General features: G+C 38.9%; 2 protein-coding genes across 3 annotated transcripts in view; one reads left to right on the forward strand and one right to left on the reverse strand.

Moving 5' to 3' along the window:
• LOC310985112 (LIM/homeobox protein Lhx8) lies at positions 1-6,298 on the forward strand (the record flags this gene model as incomplete). The annotated part of the gene is made up of 9 exons (XM_083970574.1): positions 1-81; positions 752-829; positions 1,371-1,496; positions 1,688-1,809; positions 2,478-2,698; positions 3,127-3,230; positions 3,879-3,974; positions 4,999-5,188; positions 6,222-6,298. The coding sequence occupies 9 exons, from the start codon at positions 1-3 to the stop codon at positions 6,296-6,298; spliced, it is 1,095 nt and encodes a 364-aa protein (XP_083826700.1).
• Positions 6,299-6,976: 678 nt separating this feature from the next.
• Positions 6,977-12,218, reverse strand: part of slc44a5b (solute carrier family 44 member 5b) — a 33,273-nt gene continuing 28,031 nt past the window's right edge. Inside the window, exons 20-22 of one of the 2 annotated variants that reach the window (XM_083970582.1) lie at positions 11,902-11,990; positions 11,240-11,324; positions 6,977-9,452 (exon numbers count right to left, since the gene is read on the reverse strand). In XM_083970582.1, coding sequence (XP_083826708.1) covers positions 9,337-9,452; positions 11,240-11,324; positions 11,902-11,990 — 290 coding nt within the window. In that variant the 3' untranslated portion in view covers positions 6,977-9,336. Of the gene's footprint in view, positions 10,925-11,239; positions 11,325-11,901; positions 11,991-12,218 lie in introns of both variants that reach the window. The other variant, XM_083970581.1, reaches the window with a different exon arrangement.

The raw sequence follows: 12,218 nt of genomic DNA on the forward strand, positions 1-12,218 counted from the left end.
ATGCGCTGGAAAAGTGAAGTCAAAGTAGAGTGCTGCGTTGTTAACGACAACCAGAACGAGTCTGTGTTGTCCAACCATGAGGTGAGTGGGGGGGGTTGACACGGGGCGTTATAGGTTTTGTTTCTTTGGTGTGAGTCAGACGCATGGGGACCGGATCGCAGATTAAATATTAGGATGAAATTGCTTCAGCCAATTAAATCAGAGTGTCATTAGAGCCGGCCTTCCACAGTATTTTCACAATTTGAAGAAATGCCGAAGGAAATTACCCCTCCCTGAATTCTGCAATTAAAACTCAAGTAGTTAATGAGACCTCTTCACCTTTTGGTTACTCCGGGTAGACGTTTGTGGCGAACTTCAGTCTTTTAATTGCTGTTATTAAATAAATCAGTGCCCTTTTCCTCGAGACATCGCGCTGGCTTTTTGATTGACACCTGAAAGTGGCGTGTTTGGCAGTCGCAACTGCAACAGCGCGCGCGCACGCACGCAGAGAGCGCAGCGGCTGCATCACAAATGGGCAGATCTCAAGAACATAATGCGCATAGGATAAGTATTAAGTTGGAGTGTTGTCTGTTTTTGTAAGTAATGACTATCCTCCCTCTTTTTTTTCTTTTCTTAAATGTCATTGTGGTAATCGGTCGGCGTTGTCATGGTGAACAGTGAAAGGCAATGATATTTATGGGGGAAGGAGCGGGGGCCATTTAAGGCAGCTGCGGCAAAAGTCTGACAGAGCGACGTGGTCCTCCCGCCGCAACTTCTCGTCATGTGTGAGGATTGCAAAGGAGAGGAAGAGCTGCTAGGCAAATGCACTGAGGACAGGAGAGACACCATGGTAGGAATTAAATATTGTAGCTCAAACTTTTATTATTATTATTATCATTATATAAAGTAACAAGAGGCCATTTAGGTTTTTTATTGGATAATAGAACATTTGTGAATTTCAGCATTTAATTTAATCATAATCACATATTTTATTTTAAATTAGCTTCTAAAAGACATTGAGTCAGGAGGTTGCTCTTTAAGTTATCTTTTCTCTTTGGTTGGCTTATAATAAAACTTTTTGGGCAATGTGCAATAAAAAAAACTATTACATCTTCTTTTTAGAATTATTATTATGAAATAATAATGGCTGCTAACTCTATGAATTGACATTGTGTCACTTTATCTATAGAAAAAACACGAAAACAAGTGAGTTTGAGCTGGAGAAGTACGCAAACCTATTTTTTATTTATTTATTGTTTTGTTAGCGCTCCATCCTTGGCAGTGACAAGTGGATCGGGTTCAGACTTATTATACAGTGCCGTGCTGTTCGCCTTTACCTGCATGCGTTCCGTGTGTGTGTAATTTACTAACCGCAGGTCCGATCCCCTCAGGGCGCGTCGGTGGAAGTTTTGGATGAAGAGGCGTCGTCGCTGCAGGCGATGGCATCTGCACCTCTGCTGGGCAGAACCGTGTGCGCGAGCTGCAGTGAGGAAATTGTGGATAAATATTTATTAAAGGTAAACAAAGTTTTTTTTTTTTTTTTATTCTCGCGAGGATTGACTTTCATTTCACGTTGGATGGTGTTTTTATGTTCTCGCATGCGTTTTGGATTTCTGTGGTTTGAAGCCTCGAGGTTGGTATTTAAGCGCAGGTAGATGTTCAACAGACCTGCAAACTCGCTGACTTATATCCTTTATCTTTGCTTTAGGTTAACGACTTGTGCTGGCATGTGCGCTGTCTGTCATGCAGCGTGTGCCAGACCTCCCTTGGCAGCCACACGAGCTGTTACATCAAAGACAAAGAAGTTTTCTGCAAACTGGATTATTTTCGGTACGTGCGTCGATCTCCGCTAGTGCTGACCTAACGAAAATCAAAACAACTCAAACGAAATTGTTGCAGAAATTAAACCTATAACCACCACATGAGCCGCTTAATAATGACATGTTCTGTCGTAAAATTGATAATAATTATGATAATAATGATGATGATAATAATAACAGACCAATAATAATAACAACAGTGGCTGCTTTTGTAAAGTTGAACTTTTTCATTAGTTATTTTCAGTTATGGCCAATTAATCAATCAGATTGAGCTACAGCAGTTTTGCGTAAAACAACTACAAAAAAAATGCATTTAGTCGCCTTGTCATTATTCCATCACCATATAAGAAGGAAGATCGATTGATTGATTGACATTTATGGAAGCTTTTGGTGATATTGAATCACTGGATTGGAGACCTGAGAGTGAAAGTATCTGCAGGCTGTGTCAGGGAGTTAGTAAATTGACCCCGTCACCCCCACAAACTATTTTATTTTAATTAAATTTTCTGGTCTAAGGAAATCAAAATTAAAGACAGTGTGTTATTTTTCCAAAATGGTATCGCCCTTTCACGTGTAGAAAAGACGTCCCTCTCAAGCGTTAAAGCATGCCAATGCCCTCAGGCATCAATCAACCATCATGTGGGTGTCTGATGTGCTCACCATGACCTTCACCTGCAGAAGATACGGCACCTGGTGCGCGTGCTGCGGCAGAAACATCCACTCCACAGACTGGGTGCGCCGGGCCAAGGGCAACGTCTACCACCTGGCCTGCTTCGCCTGCTTCTCCTGCAAGAGGCAGCTGTCCACCGGGGAGGAGTTCGCCCTGGTGGAGGAGAAGGTGCTCTGCAGAGTCCACTACGACTGCATGCTCGATAACCTCAAGCGGGCCGTGGAGAAAGGTGAGCCGGCCCGGACACTTACACAGTGTCTGAATATAACAGATAAAATATTTTGTTACATTTATATGTAAAAAAAAAAAAAAAAAAAAAAAAAAGGAAAAAAGAAAGAAAGAAAGAAAGTGGCTTGATTGAAATTGTTGCGAACATATACATACTGTGCAAATAAATGTAAAGTTTCTCCTTTTTAAAATTGATAATAAATTGTTAGGGCTGTGGAAATTAGATCTGATCTTATATGAAGCATATCCTGAGAAGCATGCATGGGAAATTAAAGAATAAGAAAAAATGAGTTATATTCCCTTCTTTTTATTGGCTTGGTTTTATTTTGTTTTTTTTTGTTTTTGTTTGGTCTTTTAAGTCTGCAATTCTGCAAACCTGTTCTGCTTCTGTGTGCTATTATAACCAAAAAATATTGCTCTTTGTTACAGGAAACAGTGTGAACATGGAGGGGGCTGTGCCCACCGAGCAGGAGATTAACCAGCCAAAACCCTCCAAGAGAGCTCGGACCAGCTTCACTGCCGACCAGCTGCAGGTTAACAACCATCTCCACACGATACTCAGAGACTGTCAAAAAAAAAAAAAAAAAAAAAAAAAGCACAGATATCAAATCACTGTGATTTCTATTGTGAACTGTTGAGGGAGAAAACAAACAATATTTAATTCTAACTTAAACTAAATCAGCAGTAAAACAAGGTGTGAGTTTTCTCATATTTAAACAAAAGAGTGGTATATCTGAATCTGGCTTGACACACATTACAATTTAATTAATTACCTAAAAATGCAATTTAAAAGATGAACCTGCCTGAAAACACTGGCCTTCACTTTTAAATTTTTTTTTAACTTACAAATTTGTGTAACAGACACAACTGACAGAACAGCAATATGCACTCAAGGGACATTGACATTTGGAGTCATTTGAAACCAACATTTAGAAACATCTACAACCTAAATTAGCCTGAATTTATCATAATGTCATTCATAAAAGAACTCCTTCTGAAATGAGTGTATTCCCATTTCACAATCAAAAACATGTTTGGTGAATGTTGAATGATAAAAACAACAACAATACCCATACACCAGTGACTGTTGTTCTGCAGATGAATAAATTGGACTTCTCACAGGACAACAGAGTCAGCCTGCAGATGCTGACCTGATATTCTTTTACATGGGCTTTTTGCAGGTGATGCAGGGCCAGTTTGCTCAGGACAACAACCCAGATGCCCAGACTCTGCAGAAACTGGCAGAGCAGACGGGCCTCAGTCGAAGAGTCATACAGGTCAGTGAGGGGGGACGGAGGGTGGGATATACAGTGCATGATGCTGCTGTTGAGTCCTAAACCACTATTGAGGTGTATTATGTACCTGCTATGTTTAAAATTTACATGTGACTAACCAACTGTCTTCTTCTGTATCATCCATAATATACATAGAACATTATGATAGTGACTTGTGATTATTGATGTTATCGTGTTAAAAAGGCCGACGTAAGGCCAGTTTAACTTACCTGGTATTCTATTTATAAGCAGATCATATGTTTTTCACTGTATGTAAATTATAATGTATGCAGTGACTACAGCTGATGTGTAAATGTAATGGAAAAAGTACAGTATTTTCCTCTGTAGAAATAAAATGTAAAGTATCCCTAAGTACCAGAGATCCAGGACACAGAGAGACAGTCATATGATTTTTATATGTATTCATAAGATAAAAAACAAACAAAAAACATGCATTTTCTATCAAAGACAGATGATGTGTTTATGTAAGCGTAAAAATGTGATACAGGTGTGTTGAAAGCCACAAAGGGTTGTGAGTAGACTAATTGTGATGGTTCACACAGTCACACAGCTTTACAGTCGTGGTCCTGAGGCTTTAACCACAGTTTCCTGCAACAACAGTGTTGTAACAGTGGTACAGTACATCCATAGGTTGGAAATGACACTTTGGCACACAACTACACATCAGGGCAGATGTGTCACCCTTGCTACTTCAGCTAAGCTAGCGTCTCTGGGAAAGATATTGTTAGGCTAAGCCACTGCATGGGAACACTGCATCATACGCACATGTTCATAGCTAAAGGCTGGTTTTACTCACCAGAGGAAAAGCGACTCCTCAGCTGTAACACCATGACAAAATGATAAAGAGAGAGTTTGTTTTGGCAGAGAGATAGAGGCCTGTACAATTTACAACCTGCAATATTAATTATTATTAACTAGCCTACTACCTTCTGACAGTGTATGTTTCTTTCATGCCATGTTGCGTTACAAAGCTGCCCTACAAACGCTCTTTGTCCCGTCAACTCAGGTCTGGTTCCAGAACTGCAGAGCCCGCCACAAGAAGCACGTGAGCCCAAACCACACCTCCAGCACCCCAATGACCTCACTGCAGCCCAGTCGCATGTCCCAGCCCACCCCGACCCCCGAGGAGCTGCAGTACACAGCCTACGGAGGCCCAGAGGGGTCAATGCTCTCTGCACTACACTCCTTCATAGACAGTGAGAACCAGACTTTTTATGAATTATTATCTGAACGATTCTGATTGATTTCTCCTTACTTGTCAAACTGTGATGGTATTGTGTGACAAGACTGTTTTAAAGATTTTGCCGTTACCACAAAAAGAAGAAAATAAGTTATTATTTATACATTTTATTGTTTCTTTTTTAAATGAAAATTGTACAAAACCCACATGCCGTATAGAATATACCAGGAGAAATTAACAAAAAAGCACGGGTCATATTGCTGTTTTCACGGAGGATACCTTAAATTTTACATGTTTAATTAGGGCAATTTGGTAAGGCAAGAAGAAAAATACAACAACAAAAAATGACTTGACACTAATGGTTGTTCGACAACCTAGGGTGGGCCTTCTGAATCTATTTAAGATTAGAGCTGTTGGAATATTTACGATGAAGTCGATTCATACATCAGCAGCTGCACAGGTTTATCTATAGGTAACATTTTCTGAAGCCACAACAACAAACAGACACTAGGAGAGGTTATCATTGCCTCCTTTGTATGTGTTAGCAACTGAACCGAGGAAAATATCTGATTAGTTTATACGCTGACGATTTGATGTTATATTTAACACCACATCTTCGAAAATGATTGATGAAAAAAACAAAACAAAAACAAAAAACTTTTTGGTAGAAGTCTGACCAGTCACCAGGAGGAAATATGAGAGGAAATGTAGAAGCTTTTACGAGCTAGTCATAACAACTACTGTGTGCCCTCCACTAGAAAAATGGTCATTTATTTTTGTAAACACAATGGGCCATACTGATAGAGATTGATTTTCATATTGCTGAAAGAAAACTATATTACTATTTTTCAGATAATTTACCTAAGACAAACAAAGCTTAAAGATTGCTGGAAAACGTTACTGTTGTTGTCTCAGTTAACCATTTTTGTTGAATACGCTACATTCAATTAGTTGATAGGAAATAGATGTTGAATTGCTGAAATAAAAATGTCACTTCTTAGTTAACGCGTGAATCATTGTAATGACTGGTGCTCTGTGTGTGCCCGCAGTACACCCCCCTCCATCCATGTTTCAACCGCTGCTGCCAGCCCACGCCATGACCTCCCTGCCTGTGTCTCACGCCTGAGCAGCTATCACACACACCACACACCACACACCCACACCCACACACACCTCAGACTTCACCAGCGATCATTCGTTATTAGCTGCCGCATTATTCAGGTCTCCTTGGTAAATATAATTCAATTTTCAGTGATCCCCAAAACCCTTTCTTTTCTTGAACCTCCAGTAGTTCATCACCTGTTTATATTCTTTGAGAAAACCTTCATTGACATTGAACATTATCATGGATGAGTATCATTTACAGTCCTAAATGTACTGTATAATGTGGCAATGGAAAAAATGTCAGTGTACCTCATAGGATTGTGACATATGACATTATAGATTTCTATTTGTTTGTGTTGTTGGTGACACAGTTTGACCGTGCTACTCTAAGTGAAAGCCACCACACCCCGAACGTCAACTCCTTCTGAAGATGAACTTGAAATTGTTTGTATAGCAGTGTTTGAATATTGCAATTTAATTTATTTATTGTATGTGAAGTCTGTTTTGAAAATAAATGTCTAATTTCACAAACCTGGGAAATGTGTGAATGACTGAAAACATAACATGACACAGCAAGGACTCAGAAACAGCTGACTTGATGCAGTGTTTGTATCTCAACATGCAAATATACAATTTTGGAGAAAAAAAGGTAGTGCTATAACAAAGGTCTGTGCAGTAGAAAAACAATTTATTCATAAAAAGTAACAAGTAACAAATCACATCTATATTATGACCAATATAGACAGACGATATATTATGTTAAAAAAAAATACATGCATCTTTTACTGTATAAATAGATATAGTATGACAGAGGCATTCATACTGATGGCTGTCTGCACAAATGAGACAGAATAAATAAAGAACAGTGAGAAGAGCTCATGTTTCTGTCGATCAACAGCTCAGAGGACTGCATGTTCACTATGACTTTTACAGTAAGAAAACTGGCGCCCATTCTAACAGAGAGAGAGGTTTAACTTGTGTGTACTTGTTGACTGTGGTTGACCAAAAGAATCTAATTTCCAGACATGGGAGGGAGGGGGAAGCATATAAAAACACAGTTTTTACTTCACTTATCAGATCTTAGGTATTTACCCTCATGGGAATGAAACTAAACCTGAGCTGCATGCACACAAAGATACAAAATCTGGGAGAATAAGTACATTTTCACCATATATATAAAAAAAGAATAACATGCTGTATGTTGAATATGCCACAGTGAGCACTACATGCATCGTTTGTCTCCTTTCAGATGCACAAGGAGAGTTGTTTTGCTTTTATTGAATGGTTAATGTTGTACGTGCCCTGGCGTGTTCAGCTGAAACGGGGGCAGAAGGTGTGTAAGTCTAGCAGTGCTGTCACTCTGAGGCACCATGAGGGCAGCTTCTCAGGTCTGACAAACACCACACAAAGACTCACAAACATGGGCCGCCTCTGAAAGATCTAAAGGTCAGTATCACACAGAGCGATGCATAACGTCTGCAGAATACAAGGACGCAGTGTGTAAATCTGCTGAGAGCTGTGTCACTGTGAGAACAGCCACACACGCTGCGCAAAGAAATACACTGAGAGAAGATGAAACAAAAAATAAACAAGATCAGCTTCAGCTGCATCAAATAATAGAATATTACATGAAACACCCAAATGCATTTAACTGCATTTGAACTAATGCTGGACTTCGCATCAACTGTGTCAAACAAATGCAGAAGCTCATTTGCTGATCCTTCATCTGAGCTTGTAAAATACAAAAAACAACTAATTATCAATGAAATATGTTCCGTTTGACTAAGATGCTAATAACTATAATGCTATGTAGGACCAGTCCCATTCTGGCTCAATAAGATCACCCATACAATTTGTTTGCAGGTTGTTGCTGTCATCTGACACAGGCGAGTAAGTAAAGTGATAAACAGCAGACTCATATTTATCCAGATTTTGGACAAATAGTGGTCAAAACATTCAGACCATAAAGAAAAGAAGCTACTGAGGACGGTTTGTGATCATTTTGAAAACTTACTAGTGCTGGAGAAGTGTAAGGGGCACTGATTCCAGCTGACCAGTAAATGAAATCAGATTTAACAGCCACCTCTCAAATTTACATGAGGTAACTCTCTGAAACTATCAAGACACATTTATGGGGAGTATCACTTTAAGAGCAGCCAATCACCACATTATACACATCGTGACAGTTATAATTATTGGTTTCATGCTCTGAGTCAGCAGGTAAAAAAGCAAATAAACTGCTCATGTGTAACAGGTATAGGTTCTGTGTTTTTTTGCTGCTTGGACACACTTCCAAGAACAAACCCTGTTTTCAGTTTATGTGATGTTCTTCAAAAAAAAAAAACCCTCTGAAAAACATCTTCAAATGTAAAATATATAGCTGCAACATGTAATTATACACTCAATGTAGTAATTCTAAGAAAAAAGGCACTTAAGAATGAAGCAGCATGAACTGCTATGCCATTATGTCCTTGACACTTACTTAAATATGAAAACAGTGGACATTAAGCGCTAAATATTTCTCTCAATGTGAGACAGTCTGTGGCCAGAAACTCAGAAACTGTGTTAATAATACACAGATGAGCTGACATTAAAACAATCCCTTGGAAAAAATGTTCAAGTGCATGCAGCATGAATAAAAACACACACAATGTCACTTGCAGTGATCAGCACCACCAAGTGGTGAAAACTGTCACCTACAAGAGTTTACCACAGTCTCAATAAAGAAATCAAGTATTCCAAAAGGAACATGTTGTGTAGTATGACTGTAGCCATGTGTAAAAGTTATGCTCTAAACAACATTTCATTTAAACATTAAAAAAAATATATATATATATTTACAGAAACCTCTAATACTTTGTCTTATCCAATGCAATACAAATACTCTTTTTAGACTCATGGAATTAGCTTTGAGTGTGAATGAATCAGTTCATTAGATCTGCTTACTTAGAGTTTGTCCATTATAGTGTACTGGTGCAACTTCTGTACACTTAACTTACATTTGGTTAAATGTTGATTGCCATGTGGTCTGGTAAATGACTTCCAGTCTTCCTTCTCCTCTCACTTTTTCCCTTGTCTCTTAACAGGGACGTTCTTCTTGTTGAGGATCCTCCGCAAGTTTTTGTTCATGTGAAAGGGCCGCTCAGGAGTGCCGTCGCTCACCTCCAGGTCCCACACTAGGAGGCAGCAGCAGTAATGAGTTAAAAAAATCACAGATGTGGGGAAAATCACTTTAGCACATCATAGTTAGACCCTGATACTTCAGATCATCTTCAACTGTTAAATTAACACCGAAGGTACTTTGAAAATGCACTGGACAATACTTCAACCATTTATGTTTATTCAAAAAAAGATTCACATTTTTATTGGATTTCATTGATAAAAAAACTCTCCTATACAAAAAGAACACGGAATAACCTCCAGACAGATGTGTGTAGTATACTTAGTATTAAAACAGCACTACATCTGAACCATCCAATAAAAAATTTACCAAAAATGGCTTTGACATCCTTTTATAAACTGTATCGCAAAAGTTCCTGGTGTTAGGTCTAAAACCACAGAATAAGAGGAACATTTTCTTTTTTTTTTTTCCACAACTAGGCACATAAACTAGTGGCTGCATTCAGAAGTTTCCTGAAAACGGTCAGGTTCTGTTCAAATTTTAAGCAAAAACCATAAAATGTTTTTTGAAGTCTTGACCTCCCACAAAGTCTCTGTCTGGTTTACAGTACATCTATGAGCATAATGGAAACTTTGAAATGATTGTGACCTTTTTTTTTTTTTTTTTTTAAATGATGTAAAAGAAGAGTAACCTGTTTTGCCAAGTGCAGTATACACACCATTTTTGGACTTTGTGTGTCTGTGTTAGTATAAATACAGTGGATCAAAGCAATCTTTAAAACCAATGGTAAACATCAACAGCCTGCAAAATAATCATGCTAGGCAGAAGAAATAAATCACATGGTTCTTTACCCACATGTGAAAGTGCATACAAAACATGATTTTACACTAGAAGACCAAAGTGCGACAAGAGGGTGCCCCAGAAAACCACCATGTTTTTTTTTTTTTTTTTTTTGAATGGTGATACCTTATGCCATAGTCCATCAGTGGCATCTGTACATTTTTAAGGTCCTCATGTTTGTTTGGGTAAAATGCTTTTATCATTTTTATCTCAGTCTGTGCATCCGTCCTGCGAGTTGACAAGTATCCTCTCAGTAAGGCAGAGGTCAGCAGAAAATACAGAAAAGAAAAAAGAACAAAAAGCATGACAGAAAAAATGCAAGTATCTGAGTTGGCTCAAGAGAGGAAGTGTACAGAGGTCTTTTTCTAGTCCCCCGTGCCTTTTCTGTGAGGAACTGAAAGAAAAGCATGTCCTTTCATGTCCACATCATCCCAGCCCAAGCTGGGATGCAACCAGTTTTGATGTTTAGCCCTACAGTACTCGCTCTCAAATGTCCAGACTCCCACACATACAGTAGATATGGAGAAGTAAGTAAGAGAGTCAGAGGTTTAGTATAATGGCTGCACATCGCTCAGGAGGCAGCGCTTGATTTGGCACCCTCCTCTGCTTTGCGCAGGATCTTGTGCAGGCCAGGAGACATGTAGTAGGGCCTGGAGGAAGAACCATCATTCCTCTCCAGGTCTTCACCTGAGACCAGGCCCCAGCACAGGAAAGAGGAAGCAGGAATAGAAGGCGGCACAGAGCAGAACAGCCAGGAAGAGAAAAGAAAAGCAAAAGCTTAGTAGAGAGAAATCCACACAGACATGCAGGAATGAAAGAGTGCAGACAGTGAACGAGTAGAAATCTGTAACAGTTATGATTAACCCAGCTTCGAAGAGTGAAAGAGTTACATTCGGCTGCTGGCAGGTTACTGTATGTGACATTCAACTTTTAACCATGCTCAGTAAGTAGTAGAGTATTCTCACTGTGTAATGTGAAGCGCTGAAAACCCAGCATACTTACAAAAGCACAGGAACAGCGTGTCCACACACATGGCATAGACGTTAAAGAAGCCATGTGCAACAAAGTACGACCCTATTATCACCGTCTGTAAGAATCAACAGGTTACAGTCAGTACACAGTGTATTGTCAGCATCATGATGAGATCATAGAGTCATGATACACAAAACTAATTAGCTTCTGCAACGCCATAAAAACTGGAGTAATTGTAGCGGTGTTCGACAACTTAGCAAAATCACAAATGAAGATGAAACTTTGGTATACGCTTGACAAATGTTAAGACATAAAATAAGCTCAGGAGAAAACAGCAGTCACTAAAGACATTTCAATAACATTTTCAGTATCTTCACTGCTTTGCGCTCTCTCTTTAATTTCACATCCAACTGCATTTTAATCTTTCTCTCTAGGTAATAAAAATGCAATCAGCATAGCTATCTATTTAAAAGGCAGCAAGATAAAATAGGGGGAAATCAATGGAATCTTTTCAACTGCTGGAAAAAAGACTTTGAATACAACTAAGCTCGATAAAATCCTGTGTGTGCACAGTGATCAAGGCAGAGTCTGAATACAAATATATCTCAAATTTGCTAAAGGAACCTGACTCAGTCTCAGTTGTATATCCTGGCACAAATACGTAATACTTAAACCACATCTTAATTCCTCACCAGAAGGGGCACCCAGTAGTAATTTAGGGATGGAACCTCTTCTTGAATAATTGGTATTTTATGTGTGAAGAGGAAAAATGCAAGGACACCTAAAAAAAAAACAAGAAACAAAAGTCAGAATTACAAATGAAGATATACAAAAACTACACAATTTTATATACAGCCCATATAGCCTGGTGCAACTTTCCTATTATATGACATATTGTTGGTTTATGTTGTGAAATACAGCAACACCAACTGAATACGTCAATATATGTCAGGATTTTTGGACTAATGAGCTGGGTAGTTGACACCGTTTACACAGGTGTTTCCAGAGA

Source organism: Trachurus trachurus (genome assembly GCF_905171665.1).
Source record: "Trachurus trachurus genome assembly, chromosome: 4".
Classification (NCBI taxonomy): Eukaryota; Metazoa; Chordata; class Actinopteri; order Carangiformes; family Carangidae; genus Trachurus; species Trachurus trachurus.